The sequence below is a fragment of the Alosa sapidissima genome, chromosome 7 (assembly GCF_018492685.1).
Source record: "Alosa sapidissima isolate fAloSap1 chromosome 7, fAloSap1.pri, whole genome shotgun sequence".
NCBI classification, from domain to species: domain Eukaryota; kingdom Metazoa; phylum Chordata; class Actinopteri; order Clupeiformes; family Clupeidae; genus Alosa; species Alosa sapidissima.
Genome location: NC_055963.1, coordinates 27859719 through 27876653, shown reverse-complemented (window position 1 = coordinate 27876653; position 16935 = coordinate 27859719). Strand labels below are relative to the sequence as shown.

The 16935-nt window shown below is 40.5% G+C and overlaps 4 protein-coding genes across 6 annotated transcripts in view; 3 read left to right on the top strand and 1 right to left on the bottom strand.

Moving 5' to 3' along the window:
• Positions 1-825: 825 nt before the first annotated feature.
• On the bottom strand, positions 826-3474 carry szrd1 (SUZ RNA binding domain containing 1). 3 transcript variants are annotated; one of them, XM_042097177.1, is made up of 4 exons: positions 3285-3474; positions 1631-1680; positions 1228-1497; positions 826-1100 (listed from the first exon to the last, which is right to left on the bottom strand). In XM_042097177.1, the coding sequence occupies exons 1-4, from the start codon at positions 3333-3335 to the stop codon at positions 992-994; spliced, it is 480 nt and encodes a 159-aa protein (XP_041953111.1). In that variant the 5' UTR covers positions 3336-3474; the 3' UTR covers positions 826-991. The 3 variants fall into 3 exon arrangements, with proteins under 3 accessions (XP_041953111.1, XP_041953112.1, XP_041953113.1); XM_042097178.1 differs by having other exon boundaries at positions 3243-3464; XM_042097179.1 differs by lacking the exon at positions 3285-3474 and adding an exon at positions 3033-3170.
• Positions 2666-7988, top strand: sult1st5 (sulfotransferase family 1, cytosolic sulfotransferase 5). Its single transcript, XM_042097176.1, has 9 exons — positions 2666-2766; positions 3742-3876; positions 4175-4319; positions 5878-6006; positions 6103-6200; positions 6351-6477; positions 6874-6968; positions 7096-7276; positions 7362-7988. Exons 2-9 carry the CDS (start codon positions 3865-3867, stop codon positions 7472-7474), a joined length of 900 nt encoding a protein of 299 aa, XP_041953110.1. The 5' UTR covers positions 2666-2766; positions 3742-3864; the 3' UTR covers positions 7475-7988.
• Positions 7989-8952: 964 nt separating this feature from the next.
• tmem82 (transmembrane protein 82) lies at positions 8953-12400 on the top strand. The gene is made up of 6 exons (XM_042097175.1): positions 8953-9294; positions 9441-9513; positions 9827-10013; positions 10111-10528; positions 10604-10785; positions 10892-12400. Exons 1-6 carry the CDS (start codon positions 9210-9212, stop codon positions 10967-10969), a joined length of 1023 nt encoding a protein of 340 aa, XP_041953109.1. The 5' UTR covers positions 8953-9209; the 3' UTR covers positions 10970-12400.
• Positions 12401-15534: 3134 nt separating this feature from the next.
• spen (spen family transcriptional repressor) overlaps positions 15535-16935 on the top strand; it is a 36153-nt gene continuing 34752 nt past the window's right edge. The window contains exon 1 of the mRNA XM_042096942.1: positions 15535-15860. Coding sequence (XP_041952876.1) covers positions 15778-15860 — 83 coding nt within the window. The 5' untranslated portion in view covers positions 15535-15777. The remainder of the gene's footprint in view (positions 15861-16935) is intronic.

Sequence of the window (16935 nt, the reverse complement as noted above, 5' to 3'; positions counted from 1 at the left end):
TCTAAAAGCCACTACCATTTCAAACCATACATAAAAATGCAGAAAGCTACTTAAAAATGTATTTTCATCCTGTTATTTCCTCCATCAATTAATTTCTCTTTGCTGTTTTCTTTCATATAAATAAAAATTAGGACAGCTTACAGAGGACATAAGCAGAAGAAAAAGAACAAAAAGCTAACTGTAAACAATAGAACTTCAACTCAACAGCAACAGGTTTTACCAAAAACAACCTTCCTACCTTCCCAATTAAAAATGTATGGCAATTGACAGACTTACTCAATAACCGAAAACTTAAGTAAAACAGTAATGTCAAGACAACATTGAAGGACACATTTGAGCAGTAAGGAGGACTGACTGATTATCAAGAGTGCAACAGGTGGTGTTATTGCTGGGAGTGGGCAGGCATCCTGTGCCCTTCCTGATGTCAGGACTATTCCATTTCCCCTCACCTCTATCCTCACCCTTCCCTCAATAATCTTCTTCCAATTCATTCATAGTCTTTTACACAGACCTGTCTGTGTCCAACATCCATGTCAGTCATCTGGCGTGAAGGTTTCTCGTGACCGTTTAGGTTCCAGGCACCGTTCCTTAAGCCACGTGGAGAGAAGGAATCGTTCTGTGTCATTTCTTTCTTCGATCGATGCAAGAGTTTGGGCGGTGGCTGGGGCAGGCAGGTGTACTCTGGGTACATCACAGTGAGTAGTGTCTGTAAGGAGCAATGTCCTCATCACAGTGTACAATGGAGAGAACAGAGGGCGCATTTCCTCTGCTGCTCCGAAAAGTCCCCCCCCCCCCCCCCCCCCCCCCCCCCCCCAAAAAAAACCCCCAACAACAAAAAACGCCATGCGGGGTGGTAAGAGACCACGCATTCTTATGTTACAGATAAATGTCAAATTCTCCTTTTTAAAAAAACAAAAAGCCCTTCCCCAAAGATCCTGACCCCTCCCCCCAATTTGTCCTCCTCGAGTCTCCTTAGCAGAGATCTGTATTCCTATCTACGCTGCCGAAAGCCTTGTGTACCATCTGGGCCAGCTGGCTGGCGGACCACGTGATTGTTTGATCGGGTGTCGTCTGACGGAGTGGTGTTTATTCTTGGTGATCTGATGGTTGAGAGAGGTCAGAGTGTGCATGTGTGAGAGAGGAGAGGAGCCCAGGTAACACATTATCCATTAAAATAGTTGTAATCAGTTAAAACAAATACAAAAATCTGCAATATCGAGCTGTTACCTGTCAGCATTAGGCCGTTCCTGTGGTGTGTCGTCGGGGGTGGCGCTGCCCAGGATTCTCTTTCGAGCTTCGGCATATTCAGCTTCCCGCTGGGCTAGAGACTTCACCTGTGGCGCTGGGCGTGTCTGCGTCAGTGGAGACCCCAGGGATCCGTTGCTAGAGGGACGCTTAAGGATTCTTATCTGAGGTGGCGGAGCGGCTGGCAGGGAGTCATCTTGGATAACAATGGCTGTTTTCATTGGAGACCGCACGGCATTCCCACCCGACATCCTAGGGAGGGAGGGAGGGAGGGAGGGAGGGGGGGGGGGATACATATATTTTTAAAAGGTGGATACAGAAGAAAATCCACACCACCTGTGTGCATCATTTCAGATCCATATAGTTTAGTTGTCAGAGCCTATACCTCTCTTTTTGGCTGATTCTTAGCTTCTCTTCTAGTCTTCTCTCCATTTCCTACAAAGAAACACATTTATTGCATTAGGAACTGCAGCAATCAAGACTACAGGACATGTTGAGTACTCTGAATGGGACAGATGGGAACATGTGAGAAGGTCTCAGTTTCAAAGTTATTTATACATCGCCAGCATAGCAGTTTAAAGGTCCAGTCCATGATTCTAATCCCACACACTTCTTATCAAATTCAGTGAATTGCTAGCGTGTTCAAAAGTATTCATGCCGTCCTGGCTGTGTGTAGAAACAAACGCAAAGGCTCGGACCGAGCCATAAACAATCCGAGCCCAATCAACAGGATGCTTAAGGAGCACGGACAGGAGAGGTGTAATTTGATAGGCTGTGCTGAGCACAATATCAATAACATTTTGCGAACTGCTGACTGTATATTTTGGTAATCTTGGAAATGTTCGTACTGAATTGAGAATAATCGGTGAAAAATCATACGGTTAACCCTTACAACATAGAATGGATGCTTACTACACTAGCCCTTTGCTAGCTGAGGTCTAACGTTATAGTTAATCATCCAAGCTCTTTCTCATCAAGTTGTTCTCAAACTCTTCAAAGCGCCGTCCTGTCCCATGGGCCGTCAAACTAAATTTAGATGACAAGCAGGGGTTAATTAGCGCAAATATAACTAAGATAGGATCATGCTGTCCATGTAGGCTTTCACGGAATAATATGGCCCTATGAAAGTTTTAGAATATGGTATTGCAAGCCATTTTTGCTGTCAATCTAGATAACGTTAGTTGCTAGCCCTCAAGTTGTCTAAACATAACTATAGATAGATAGCTTGTTTAAGCGTTCAACGTCCCAAAGTGCCATGGGCCAAGACCTATGGACAGGAGTCTACACAGTACTAGTAGCTGCTAGTCAAGACTAAGTAACGCTAGCAGCTAAATGTTGATTTCAGTCTTCAGGCTAGCTAACCTTCATAGCTAGCCATGTTGAGTTGCCTAATGCCTATCCTTACCAACACCCAACACCAAGTTAAGCTACCTACAAGTGGCCTTTACAGCTAGCTCAGATAGTTGGCTACATACACCAGAAAATAACTTGTACGGTGACAACTTATATCGGCAGACGCAGGTATGCTCGGTCTTACCCTTAAAGCTAGTTTTAGATTGGTCTATCAACATAACGTTAACTCCATAACTGAGGTAGCTGCTAGCTGCTATCGCTGAGTTTGCTTGATACATTTCGTTAGCTGGTGAGCTAACATTAGCTAGCAAGGATGCATTGAATAGAATGATCGTGTTTCTCCTAAGTTAATGGCCGGACATTGAAATCAGTTTACACGTATTAATGGTGTTCCATAAAAAAAAACACAGACACCTCATCCTGTCGTCACGTACCTCTAAAGAGTAAAAGTGCTAACTAAGTCTTAAAATAACTCTTCAAACTCCATTCCCCTTTAAGTGGCGGCCTACTTCCGACCTCGCCGTGGAACCGTGTTACCCCTTTAGCAGCATTTGGCTAGTTACTTTATAGCTAATTGAAAGACCAGTTTAGCTACTATGTATTCCGAGAAAGTGTCTAAGGACAGACGTGTTACACTATATTACCTTGTAACATTGCCATTGAACCCATCAAGGTATCGATCTTACCCCACTGTCTGCTGCCTCCTCCCAGCTCTCGGCAACCTCATCATCATCCATGATTCACTCTCTTCGTCAGAATGGGGTTCCCCCAACACAAGCAAATCCGCAGTCTTCTTCTTGTGTTCTGGTCATAGACTGTGGTTCTGGTACAAGAGCGCAGTACTGGCACCTACTGTACTGGGTGTGAGAGCTAGCTTCAGCTTCCAAAGATGGATAGCGTAGCGCCAGCTTGTCACCTTCAAAAGTTCTCTCATTCATTTGAAAGAAATGCGCATTTATGTTCTACATTAATTAAACAATCATGACAATATGACAACAGACCAGGGTTAGCTATATTGGCTTTGTGGACCTCAAATTCAAAGAAGGCTGACTTAAGGCATCACACTTGCGATTTTTCGTCACTATGTTTTGTACAAGATTATTTTAGATTAAATCGTGTGTGTTAAAAGCTGACTTTCAACAGGCTGGTGGTGCGACGATGTAGGTCTAGGACATATGTTCACAATGTACTTTGAACTCCAGTTTATTAACATCACGTGAAATTCTGCAAGACGAACCTCATCTGTCAGCCAGGGTGGTTTCGCACATGCAATTTGAGGTAAGCCCGAATTACTGATCTCAAATTACTAAAAATAGGCTAGGCTTAAATTGAAATGGAAGGATTGTCATAGATGCCATCGCATGTAGGCAAATATTAGTCCTGAAAGCAAAGCTGATTGGGTTGGTTTAGGAATTGGTGCAGGCTTTAAATTCCTCGCAGACGTCATTTTTTAAATATCAGTTTTGTTGAGTGATCTTCCAAATACAGAATCATGAAATCTTATTTGTGAGTGCAAGAGTTGTTTGAGTAAGTAAGGGTCTGAGATTTTGAAGTGACTCAGTTATGTGATCTCTAGGCTGCTATGGAATATCAAACTCGTTGTCCACTGCTGGAAGTGCAGGGGATACCATTGCTAAAGCCAATAGTTGCACACTGGGAAAGGGTCGAGAGATTTAGAGCAGAGCCTGGTGACCTGCTCATTGCCACTTACCCTAAAGCAGGTGAGTAGGCCTATAGGGTACACTGGCAGTTAAACCAACTAGCCTATAGCAAATATGGACAGTTAATACAAAGTTGTGAAAATGGTTTGGACTGCACAATGGGGTCATTCCACGTCAGTTCAACCAGGGCCCACGCACTTAGGTAATGTAAGATCAATACTTTCCAAGATACAGCCAGTTTTATAGGGGGAGGGGGTGTCGATTTTGCTCGGCCTCTTTTTTTTGTCAAAGTTCACAAGCCCACAGCGCAAGAACTAAACCATGTAGGAGGCTCAAATTGTGCATGCTGGTACATAAATAGGAATAGTATGTAGCAAAATCGTCACGTTTGGTCTGTATAATCCTGCATGGTCATAGCTGTCCCTCAAAGTTGATACAAATTTTATTGGAGTTTTTGGCTGGGCTCTGTTTAAGCCTTCAGAAGACATATTTTTACTCAACATAGGCTCTTGATTTATTTTCCTTACTGAGATAAGTAGAAACACTCTCACAAAAAACAATGAACTGAAAATAAATCCCTTCAGGGTCTGAACAGCAGACCTCACAAGTCTGAAAAATCATTTTGGTTATCATTTTCAGAGCACCCAAACACCTTGTGGGAATATACAAAGATTTTTTAAATAGGTTTTTCTTTATTCTCCATGATCCCTTCTTTTTGAAAACACCAATTTGACTTGTCTTATGCAAATCTTTTTTTTTTCATTTTCCACCCTGAACATGGGCAAAATGCCCCATTGACATCAATATGTTTTATATAGAGTCACCACACTGCCACCTGTGGTTGTATAGAGTAACCTGTGGTAGCTCTATACAAAACATATTGATGTCAATGGTGCATTTTGCCCATGTTCAGGGTGGATAGTGAAAAAGAAAGATTTGCATAAGACAAGTCAAATTGGTGTTTTTAAAAAGAAAAGATCATGGAGAATAAAGAAAAAAATATTTAAAACATCTTTGTATATTCCCACAAGGTGTTTAGGTGCTCTGAAAATGAGAACCAAAATGATTTTTTAGACTTGTAAGGTCTGCTGTTGAGACCCTGAAATTATTTATTTTCTGTTCATTGTTTTTTGTGAGTGTTTCTACTTATCTCAGGCTCTTGATTTATTTTCCTTACTATGTTGAGTACAAATATGTCTTCTGAAGGCTTAAACAGAGCCCAGCCAAAAACTCCAATAAAATTTGTATCAACTTTGAGGGACAGCTATGACCATGCAGGATTATCCAGACGAAACGTGACGATTTTGCTACATACTATTCCTATTTATGTACCAGCATGCAAAATTTGAGCCTCCTACATGGTTTAGTTCTTGCGCTGTGGGCTTGTGAACTTTGACAAAAAAAAGAGGCCGAACAAAATCGACACCCCCTCCCCCTGTAAAACTGGCTGTATCTTGGAAAGTATTGATCTTACATAAGAGTAATTTTACAGTGTGTCTCCTAGGTAACATAGGTACACCAGGTAATTTTTTCAGAATTTTTTGAGACCTAAGTGCGTGGGCCCTGGTTGAATTGACGTGGAATGACCCAATGAGAAAAGTTGTTATCTTTTCCACAGGAACAACATGGACTCAGGAGATAGTTGACCTGCTTTTAAACCACAATGACTTTGACAAGAGCAAACGTGCTCCAACTCATGAACGCATGCCCTTCCTTGAGATGACCTCCCCAAATCCTACACTGTCTGGTCAGTGAATTTGAGCTCACAATATCATCTTACATTTCTCTCCTGTGAACTGAATTTTCTCTGAAACAATGTCCTTATCACAAACCAATGATGCAGGTATAACCAAATTAGAGACAATGGACCCTCCACGAGTTATTAAAACACATTTGCCTATCCAGCTTGTTCCCACAACATTCTGGGAGGCAGGTTGCAAGGTGAGACACAGTCAAATATAGACTCATGCATGTATGTTGCGTGCCAATGAATATTATTGCATGTTAAATGTTTTCTAAACTATAGCTCCCAGCACACATAGGCCTAATGAAAGCATAATTTGCTCATTTTTATGTGTTTCTATGTTATAGGTAATATACATGGCACGTAATCCCAAAGACAATGTTGTGTCATATTTCCATTTTGACCGAATGAATCTAGTACAACCAGTACCAGGACCATGGCACCAGTACTTAGATAAGTTCATGAAAGGACAATGTACGTATGTATAAGTATAAGTATATATATTATTTTGATCCCGTGAGGGAACTTTAGTCTCTGCATTAATCCCAATCTGTGAATTAGTGAAAAACACTCAGCACACAGTGAACACACAGTGAGGTGAAGCACACACTAATCCTGGCGCAGTGAGCTGCCTGCAACAACAGCGGCGCTCGGGGAGCAGTGAGGGGTCAGGTGCCTTGCTCAAGGGCACTTCAGCCGTGCCTACTTGCAAGTCCGAAACGCTAACCAGTAGGCCACGGCTGCCCCAAAGTTGCTGCTGAGCCAGCCAGGAGTTTGGCTGTTGTAGATCCATTGTTACATGGGTAGTGTATTTCTGATTTAGGATGTTTGAAATATTTTCATTAAGTCTTTTTATATCATTCTCCACAGTGGGATGGGGTTCCTGGTATGATCATGTTAAAGGATACTGGAGAGAGAGAAAAAAGAAGAATATACTTTATCTGTTTTTTGAAGACATGAAGGAAGTATGTTTGTACTCATTTTGCCTTTAGTTAAACTGAGCTGACATGCCATTTTATTGATATAGGTGACGCTTAATGCTTTTAGATTGGCTTATTACTTATTTTCTTTCAAATTACTTTTGCACACCAGAACCCACACCAGGAGGTGGTACGCATTGCTCATTTTCTTGGACAAAACCTGTCTAAAACACTGATTGATGAGGTAGTACAGAAGACAACATTTGTTACCATGCGTGACAATCCTATGGCCAACTATTCATCTGTGCCCAACACAATCTTTGATCGGCGAGTCTCAGAATTCATGAGAAAAGGTGAGAAACAGGAGAAGGGGTAGAAGAGCTCAGTAAAGCTGTAGAGACTGTGTTCTCTGAACTTTGTTTTCCCCTGTGTCTACAGGAGAGGTTGGCGACTGGCAAAATCATTTCAGTGCTGAACAGAACACCATATTTGAGGAGCACTATAGGAAAATCATGGAGGATGAACCCATTCCCTTTCGTTTCTTGATCTGATTCTATCCTTTGTAAAATGTGTGTTTGCTTTTGGCAAATTGATTGTGTACTTATGTTAATATTGATGAAAACAATACTGGTCATACAATCTTTAAGCTATTTACATTCCATAATGTTACTAGTCTGAGAATTATTTTTTAAAGTAGTCTTCTAGTTGCGGTATAATGTGTAGCTACATTGCAATACATTTAAGTAGGTTTCTCTGGGATTACTTTAGAGAGGGGTGAACTACTTCTCTAGTGTGTTTTGTCCTTGGTTAATATGTAATGTACATTGCGGTCAAGCGTCTGCTAAGAAATGTCTGCTAACTAAACATAAACAAACTTGATGTCATGCACAATCAAGGACTTTGCCTTTAATTACAACACTGGGCTTCTGCTCATATTCTTAAACCCATTTTCCTTAAGTGTCATTCTTACCACTCACTGTTTCAATGAATAATGCACGTGCCTATCTTATAATGGCATTTGAAAAATAAGATTGTTATTATGAAATAAAACTTTTATTCACTTGAGCCAGTGTCGTGGAAAAACTAGTCCACTTTTGAATCCACTAGCAATTTATCACTTGAATATTACTAATTAGCACTCTGGGACAAGGCGTCCGAAGGAGACAGAACAGACAGGAGATCTCTGAAGAATGCTGAATCTTTATTCACCGTATTGCAGTGATAATCCAGTCTAAACGATGTTCAGACCAGGTGTCAAGCAATAGGGTGAGGTTAGATGTCATCAGATGGCGGCCCCTGATGAGATCCGAAATCAAAATGGCTGCGGCCTATCTTTTTATACTCCTTAACCTTGAAGTTGGGCTTTCTCGCCTCCCTCGAAAGACACCTGTTGACCTATCAGCATCCACCAAGGTTACGGATATTGGTGGGACCCCTTGTCATATCATGCATAAAAATTATATGCAAAACTGTCTGATTCTGTTTTTTTCCAGTTTCCATTACCTCATCCTCTCGCTCTTGACCGTCTAGGCCCAGTGTCACTGTGCACTCATTCACCCCACTCTTTGACACCTGGCCTGGTCTGCTTAAGATGTGTACAGGCCTTGAAGTCTCATAATAATTGCAGTAATATCAAAGTTTATAAAAAACCATACATGCATCCTTTAAGTCATAGAAATCCACCACACCAGTCTTGCAGCTTTGCTTGCATGATACCATTGCTTCCTAAACAATACCTGCTGTAGATATTAGCCTACTGTAGGCAGTGGGCTAGCCTAATCAGCACAAATTCTGACAATCCCAACCATTCTGGGTGCTATTATGTATGTAAATGTAGTTTCCTCGAGCATGGAACGCCTTTCCCTGTGAGGTGAACAGATAAATAGTTTGCTTACAACAGGAGACTAAACAGCACGCCAAATAATATACACACAAACATAATTCAGTTATGGCAAAACAAATGGTTGCTTTAGTTTGGCCATTAATTTGATGCGTCATGAGTCTTAACGATAGTGGTGTGTCATAAAATTATTGCCACATAGGATTGCCTTGACCTTTGAAACTCAGCAGCAACCGAAACAAAGTGAGAATTGACTTGCTAGATTATGTATGGATGGCTCAAATATTAATTGTGGTATATGCGTACTCTCTAGCCCAGTTTGGAAAGACAATCCGTGTCGGTTGACTGCTACATAATTTTTAGGTTACCTACTGTTGATTATTGTAACGACTTAAGTAGGCTATACAAAGGGGACGAACTCATTTTAATCCTCAGAGAACGGGGAAATGCTGTCTTTTTTCACTTCTTTAATTCCGTCTCTACCGAGTTGGTTACTGTTTGAAACAAGTCCTGTCGATAGTTTTATGCAAGGTGAGTCGTCAACGTTTTCTGCTAGACATTTCTGCGTTAATCCTAGCCTATTCGATTTTTTATTACTTTTGCTATATGAAGCGTATAGGCTTCATGGCTACTTTCAGACTAATTTGAAAGCGCTCATACTTTCACATTTAAAACAGGAATTGTTGGAGCATGTGGGATCTCAGTGCTTTGCAGTCTACTGAGAATTCACGTATTCATTGAGTCAGAGAGGTGAGAACAATTTTCTAATCGTCATTGTGCGTAGCCTATTTAATAAAATCACAGTGCCTTAAGCCAAACCTTTTAATTATACTCGGTCGGATTTGAGTGCATTGTGCATGTCATTGTTTTATTGATATAAACTCAGAAGTTAACCTTTCACCCAGATAAGGTCACCTCTTGCCTGTAACCTGTCAGTAGTATTTCATCAGTATAAACAATATATTTGTTTGACTCTAAATGAGCATAAGTGGCCTTTACAGATTATGGATAGTTTTGACCTTTCTAAACTTTTATAAAATATATTTTGTCCAATTATATTCAGAAATGAAAATGACAAAGGTAATGAAGGGAAATCAAAACCAAGGGCAGGCCACCTCAAGTGGCTGTTTGGAGCATTCCAGTTTTGGTTCCTCACAGGGATCCTTGCTATTGTGGGGTCACAAGTTGCATCACTGGTTGTTCTTGAATTCATACTGAGAGTGATTTCAGCACGAGTCACTGCTGGACCAGTAAGATTGTCCTTTTTTTCTGCATGCAATTAAATACTTGTAACTTGTTCTTGTATTCAGGCCAGATATATAATGTTATTATATTTCCTCTTTACAGGATTCCCACACTGGGTATACAGAGAGGTTACTTGTTCAGTGTCAATTCTCTGTGGGATGTGCACTAAGCTGCAGTCTTCATTTTCTCCACAAGGAGGCACCCCATCGCTGGTTGAGTCTTCTGCTTGCCACAGCACTGAGTTGGTTCTTGGCCAGTCAGTGTTCAAGACTATATCAACATGTGAAGACACTATTCCATTTGCACAGTTCACAGCGCTACTGTGGTATCTGTATTGGACTATTAACCTCAGGATCTTCCATCCTAACCTTTTTATGCTGTCTTCTTATTCTCACGTTCACTGTGGCTGCAATTGCTGCTTTAATTTCCATCAATCAGCAGTTTTTGTCAGCCAAAGAGGCTATTCGGTTCTGGACACCCTTAACAATCTGCTATACACTGCTTGTGGTGTCTACACAAGGTGAGTAGAATCAGAGGATATGGGATGGGTGGTGGTATAAACTAAAACATTTTACATTTTACTTTATCCCCTCAGAACAACAACGGCAACCCACTAGCCAGACAGCTTTTCACACAGTGGTGGTACGACTCGGAGGCCTATTTCTGCTGATGCTGACAGTGGGCCAATGGGCAGATATGTTCCATGTCCTCGTGTGTTTCCTGGGAGAAGCAGCTTGTTTAATTCCTACTGAAGACCTACTGAATGCCAGAGAAAATGTGAGCATGGCCCATAAGCATTTTCTTCTATCACCCCCCCCCCCCCCTCCCCCCATGTGCTTAAATGAAAGAGTGCAACATTAAACTATACTGTTTTCTTTTGCAGGGTACAGCAAAAGTTCACAGTAACCAGGATTTGAAAGGATACAACAGAAGACATTTAAACAAAAATGAAAGTAATTAACACTATAGCTGACTGCCTTTCTGTACTTATTTTCTAATTTCTTGTTATAATTTATACTTTTGTTATCGTTATGTATTGTTACTTTACGTATATGTGGGACTTGCAAGTAAAGAATAATAAATGAAGGCTAAATATCATGTTATTGGCAGTAGTCTGCAATGTACTGTATGGTAAAGAAAAGGCCTACTAACATTTTTCAGTGTTTGAGACACAAAAGCCCCTGATAACTTTAATGATTTCACATGGATCATGATGCCCACATCATGTGATGCCAAATGAGCCTATATCAAATGTTACTGGGCCTAATAACTCATTTATAATAATTACACTCATGTTGTTGATAACGTGTTGTACCAGACCAGACCAGTCCGATTTAAGGTACAAAAATACTCTGCTATTGCTAGTCCAGCTGATATGCTACTTAAAGTGGTGAACCATTTGATTAAATCAAGTGATCCTGAACACATACCATCTAAAACTTGCAGACCACCACAATGTGACTGCTCGCCATAACATTTATTTTTAGTTTTGCCTGACATTCTTTGTAAGAATTAATCGTCAGACCTCAAGTATTTCAACTGAGGCAACAGATTGAAATGACCTTTAAAACTACACATTAAAAGTTAGTGCCTTTCAAGATTGTGTGAATACTCTAAAGTTACAACAGTGGGTTATGATGACAGACAATGACAGCTAGCCAAACAGGCAAACTGCACATCAAGTAGTCCTAAATGATAAAAAAAAAAAAAAGACTTTCCATTCAGAAACTGCATCTGTCATCCACTGTTTTAGGCGTCTGACAGAGAAGAACTGCTCCAAAATATGTCAAAACACCTGGCTTGTCTGATTCTTTGAGGTTTCGATTGTTACACACTTTCTTCCAACACTGCTTTCCCCAATGGCTCCTAGATCTAGGCCTTTTAATTGTTCACATCTATGAACTAAAAAACAATTAGGATGCTAAAAAATCTGTTTCTAATGCTAACTTGCTCATGCAAATAATTAGCCATAGCGACTCATGATGCGATCTGGGAAAACCCTTCACATTATGCAATTTTACCAACTTAAGATTTTGGATCCAGGATTTTGCTATAGGGGACAGTGTCCAGAATGTGGATGGTGTCAGAATCTTAAGTTGGTGAAATTTACCAGAGAGGGTTGAAACCAAAAAAAAACAAAGATTTTTGAGTGCACCATGTGAAGGGTTTTCCTAGATTGCATCACATTTTAGTACCATTATGGCAAACATAAAATTTGATGTCTGAGAATGTTTAGCTTGCATACAGCTCTGGAAATAATGAAGAGACCACTGCAAAATTCAGTTTCTCTGATTACTATTTGTGTTTGAATAAAAGGTTCAGTTTTGTTTTTTTCTGTCAACTACTGACAACATTTCTCCCAAATCCCAAATAAAAAATATTGTCATTTAGAACATTTATTTGTAGAAAATGACAAATGGTCAAAATAACAAAAATATGGAAGTGTTTTCAGACTTCAAATACTGTAAAGAAAACAAGTTCATATTTATTTATAAACATTGTCAATCACAGTTTTCATGCATCTTGGCATGCTCTCCACCAGTCTCTCACATTGCTGTTGGGTGACTTTATGCCACTCCTGGCACAAAAAATCAGCGCAGTTTTGTTTGATGGCTTGTCACCATCCATCTTCCTCTTGATCACATTCCAGAGGTTTTCAATGGGGTTCAGGTCTGGAGATTGGGCTGGCCATGACAGGGTCTTGATCTGGTGGTCCTTCATCCACACCTTGATTGATTTAGCTGTGTGGCATGGAGTATTGTCCTGCTGGAAAACCCAATCTTCAGAGTTGGGGAACATTGTCAGAGCAGAAGGAAGCAAGTTTTCCTCCAGGATAACCTTGTATGTGACTTGATTCATGCGTCCTTCACAAAGATGAATCTGCCCGATTCCATTGCTGAAGCACCCCCAGATAATCACCGATCCTCCACCAAATTCCACAGTGGGTGCGAGACACTGTGGCTTGTAGGCCTCTCCAGGTCTCCGTCTAACCATTAGACGACCAAGTATTGGGCAAAGCTGGAAATTGGTCTCATCAGAAAAGATGACCTTACTTCAGTCCTCTATCGTCCAATCCTTATGGTCTTTTGCAAACCTTAGCCTGGCTCTTCTTTGCTTCTCATTGATGAAAAGCTTTTATCTAGCTTGATTTGCTACATGATTTGAACCTTTTAGGAATTTAGGAATTAGGAATTTCGAATCGTTCTCACTGTGCACTTCACCCCATTTGCCACTCTTCTTGTAGGTCTTTTGATGTCATCCTATAGTTGCTGAGTGGCATTCAAATGAGTTGACAGTCATCCTGCAGGCTTTGTTGTCCCCACTGTCTGCTGCTTGACCTTGTTCTTATGAACTGCTGTCTTAGAAATTTTAAGGATAGAAGCCTGACACTCACTGTATCCCTCTCCCAGTAAAGACAGAATTGAACCCTTCTTTTCCTCACTCAAAAGCTTTCTTTTTAACTCTTTTGGCATGGTCAATAGTCATTTTTTGTTTCCAATTACTTTTGACGTACTAGCATTGTTTTTGCCATCCATCCTATTGCAAGAGGGTAGTGATGACCACAGCAGAGGTTTTTATACTTTCCCTTACAAAAAAAACTGCATAGGCTACTTCAAGTGTCAAAACTGCAGTTTTCTGAGTATCAAAATTGTTTTGGAGGAAATATTTGTTTCTTATGCAGGAAATGCAGTATTTTGTACACATAAAATGCATTTTACTGTAGGCTATACTTTACTGCAGAAATGCGGTATTTTGGACATGAAAATAGTGTACTGCACTGTACTGTAGTATATAACGCTACTATAGGCTACGAAAAAACTGCCTGTTTTTTGTAAGGGTTTCCTCGTTACATAAGATTTGGTTCAGGTTATCACCTAGCCTACCTTATTAAGTAGAATGAGGTGTGCTTGTGTTGGAATTCAACAGACACTGGAATGGAATGGCTGTCATGTAGCCTAGAGATGCTTATTTCAGAAAAATTGGCAGCTAGTGGTCTCTTTATATTTTTTCGTCAGCTAGCTTATGTGCAACTGTTACAATTTAACAGTCAACGAAACTGTTACAATGTTAACAAAAAAGAGTAGGCTACAGAGTTCCTCTGCAACACGCTATAATCATACCAGACTTAGACTCCGTCTGAAATCTCAATCAGACGGACTCTCGAGCGTCACAAAATGGCCGAAACGTTGAAATAGTTTATTTTGGACGGCCAAGGAGACAAAATGGCGTCAATCTGAAGACAAAGCAACAAACACCTCATTTGAATAATTTGTAAAAACACTGTCATTGGGGAAGAATTTTTCTTAGAACATCTGACAAGAATGCGCTGCAATCCGTTTGTTCTCTAGCTTCATGAATCCATCGAATTACATACCCTGAACAATAAGAGATGGGATTTATATGAAGAAATATCGATTCATAACAGATTACTCCCAGCGAATAAGAACACTGAAGGAGCACGCCTATGATGTAGGCTATTATATCGACATAGTGGAGCAAGGTAATTCCTTTAAAAATGATACGGTAATAATCCGGTCCAAAAGTGCTTTGCTGGTGCATAGCCAGTTATCATCTCCTTGGGATTCGCTTTTCTGGCTTAAGTTGCAGACAAAAATCTTAATTGTGAGAAGCGTGTAACTCCAAACCCACAGAACATTCCCACTGTTTATCTTAGTGAACCTTTTTCGCCTATACACCAGGCAGTCTACATTGCCCATGTCTTGCCTAGGCTGCTAGATATTCAACCACTCGACAGAACCAAATTTCACAATCCGTCTATGTCTTTGTAGGCGTTTCTTGCGCATGCGTTTTGGACTCGCTGCAGTCTTGCCGCATTTTACCGCGTGCGTGGTTTACATACAGAAAGAGAAAGAATGACACCATTTTATTGGGAATCGTTTTGTGAAGGATTCCTCTTTGCACATGCAATACCTTATGTCATGAGACCTAAAGTCTGTGTGTGATTAAAACATGTTGAATGTTGCTTTCTCCGTAAAGACTGCACATGTACGGGTATTAATAAGCTTGGACAATGTGTGGAGAAGATTGTGATTTTTAAGAAGAATTTTGTGGAGAAGATTTAGATTTTTAATGTCATTGTAAATTAAATAAAAAAAAAATATTTTAATAAAATTAGACAACCTTATTAAGCTATGTGTTGACTATTGCTAGTCATCTCAAGACCTACGCAGTCTGATAGTCTAACCTTAGGCTACCTCTGATTGATTTATTTTAACAGGCCTTAGCCTAGGCCTACTTTTGCAAAGTTGGACACTTTAAGGTTTTTCATTATGTATAAAGTTGGTTCTGTTGCCTGTAGGAGTGTGTGTGTTTGTAGATGTAAACAGTTGTGGCGTGTGTCTGGCAACTTGTGTCTGTTTGCATCAAGAAAAGACAAGAAAGACTTATTATTTACTAAAAATGTTCGAAGGTGCCATGGCAAACAGCATGACACAGGCGTCACCACTTCCTTGGGTAGAGATCGAGGCAAAGCAAAGGTCGCGTGAAATCAGGGGCGCGCCTGGTCACGCGAACAGCAATGGAGCGCGTTCTTGACAGCGCGCGCTCTCCTAGACAGCAGAGAATCAAATACATCGTCCAGGAGCAAGCATAGAAGCAAGTCCAATGGTGGTGGGATCCAGTCGAAGCTAACTGTCGATGATTCACTCACAAGATATCGCAGCGCCTGGATTGCAACGTACACAATCATTTGGTCTGGATTAAAACATATACAGTTATCTGCATGGTCGGGGGACAAGATTTCGCAGTATGGTCCGGGAAACCAGACACTTATGGGTGGGGAATTTACCAGAAAATGTACGAGAGGAGAAGATTATTGAACACTTCAAACGGTGAGTTAGCAAGCTAATGTTTACAGCAAATCTGACTGAATAAGTATTCTGTAGTGCATGCATGCCTGTAAAGTAACTTAAGTTATAGCATGATTTACGCATAGTTAGCCAGTTAGGTAACGTAAGGTAGCAAGATCTAACCTAAGTTAGCTAGCTAATGTTAGTTTACAACCACCAGGACAAATAAAACAACTAAGATTTCTTGCTAACGATAACTATCTGATTTTCATCCACTGTATTTTCTATCAGCGATGCAAAGCAACTGGGCAGCAATTACACCTGGAAAAAGTGCGTTTAGTGAGTTGGCAGACGTTAGATGTTTAACAGCTGCACTGTGTCACGTTAGCTATGTTGGTTAGCTTGTTAGCTATCTGTGTGGTGAGTTTTGGTACGGTAGTAACATTAGCCATATTTAGGTATCAGAGTTGGACATGGCAAGCTAACGTGCTCAGTAGAAACACACGGACGTCAGTAACGAATGGGCTGAAGTTTCTGAATGGCTTGTTAGTTACCCTGGATTTAACCTTACTGATTAATAACAATGTTCCGTGTTGGCTAACGTTATTGAAGTAGCTTTATTAGCAAAGCATAGCAAACATGATCTTTGCTTCTCATTAGCTAACGTTAACTTTTTTCGCCTTGGTTATTTGCGAGCCAACGTAACTTAGGCAGCTGTGCTAATATCGACATTAATTATGTTGACTTTTAGTGTAATGTTAACGTTGTAACATTTAGATAGTCTTAACGTTAGTCAGTGAAGTTATTGAACAACGTTGCCAGTGGTAGCATTACTCTAACATGGGGCGACACGATCACCGTGTCCGCCAATCACTGTCAGTTTTAAGCAAGCCTTGCCAGATAGTTGACGTGGTCCGTGTCATTGGTAAGTTGGATTGTATTTAGGAGAACTAAATTGACCAGCTCCATAGCTTGAGCATGGTTGCTGACAAAAGTAACATTAAGCCACAAAGCATTGCATGCGTTTACGAAGTCGCCGCAACGCTACTGAGGTTGTGCAAGATTTGTTTCAATGTATTTTAGCAGGACTGATTAGATATTTTTAACCCTCTATTTT

What these genes read in the sequence shown, in the direction of transcription:
- szrd1 (XM_042097177.1), bottom strand. Translation starts at nt 3,335, where the DNA reads ATGGATGATGATGAGGTTGCCGAGAGCTGGGAGGAGGCAGCAGACAGT. An exon ending in AGGAGGCAGCAGACAGTGGG is followed by an intron (nt 1,681 to 3,284) that starts GTAAGATCGATA and finishes GTTTCTTTGTAG; the next exon opens with GAAATGGAGAGAAGACTAGA. An exon ending in GAACGGCCTAATGCTGACAG is followed by an intron (nt 1,101 to 1,227) that starts GTAACAGCTCGA and finishes CTCAACCATCAG; the next exon opens with ATCACCAAGAATAAACACCA.
- sult1st5 (XM_042097176.1), top strand. An exon ending in TAAGTTCATGAAAGGACAAT is followed by an intron (nt 6,478 to 6,873) that starts GTACGTATGTAT and finishes CATTCTCCACAG; the next exon opens with TGGGATGGGGTTCCTGGTAT. An exon ending in TTTTTGAAGACATGAAGGAA is followed by an intron (nt 6,969 to 7,095) that starts GTATGTTTGTAC and finishes TTTGCACACCAG; the next exon opens with AACCCACACCAGGAGGTGGT.
- tmem82 (XM_042097175.1), top strand. Translation starts at nt 9,210, where the DNA reads ATGCTGTCTTTTTTCACTTCTTTAATTCCGTCTCTACCGAGTTGGTTA. An exon ending in TGTCGATAGTTTTATGCAAG is followed by an intron (nt 9,295 to 9,440) that starts GTGAGTCGTCAA and finishes CATTTAAAACAG; the next exon opens with GAATTGTTGGAGCATGTGGG. An exon ending in GCTTGTGGTGTCTACACAAG is followed by an intron (nt 10,529 to 10,603) that starts GTGAGTAGAATC and finishes TTATCCCCTCAG; the next exon opens with AACAACAACGGCAACCCACT.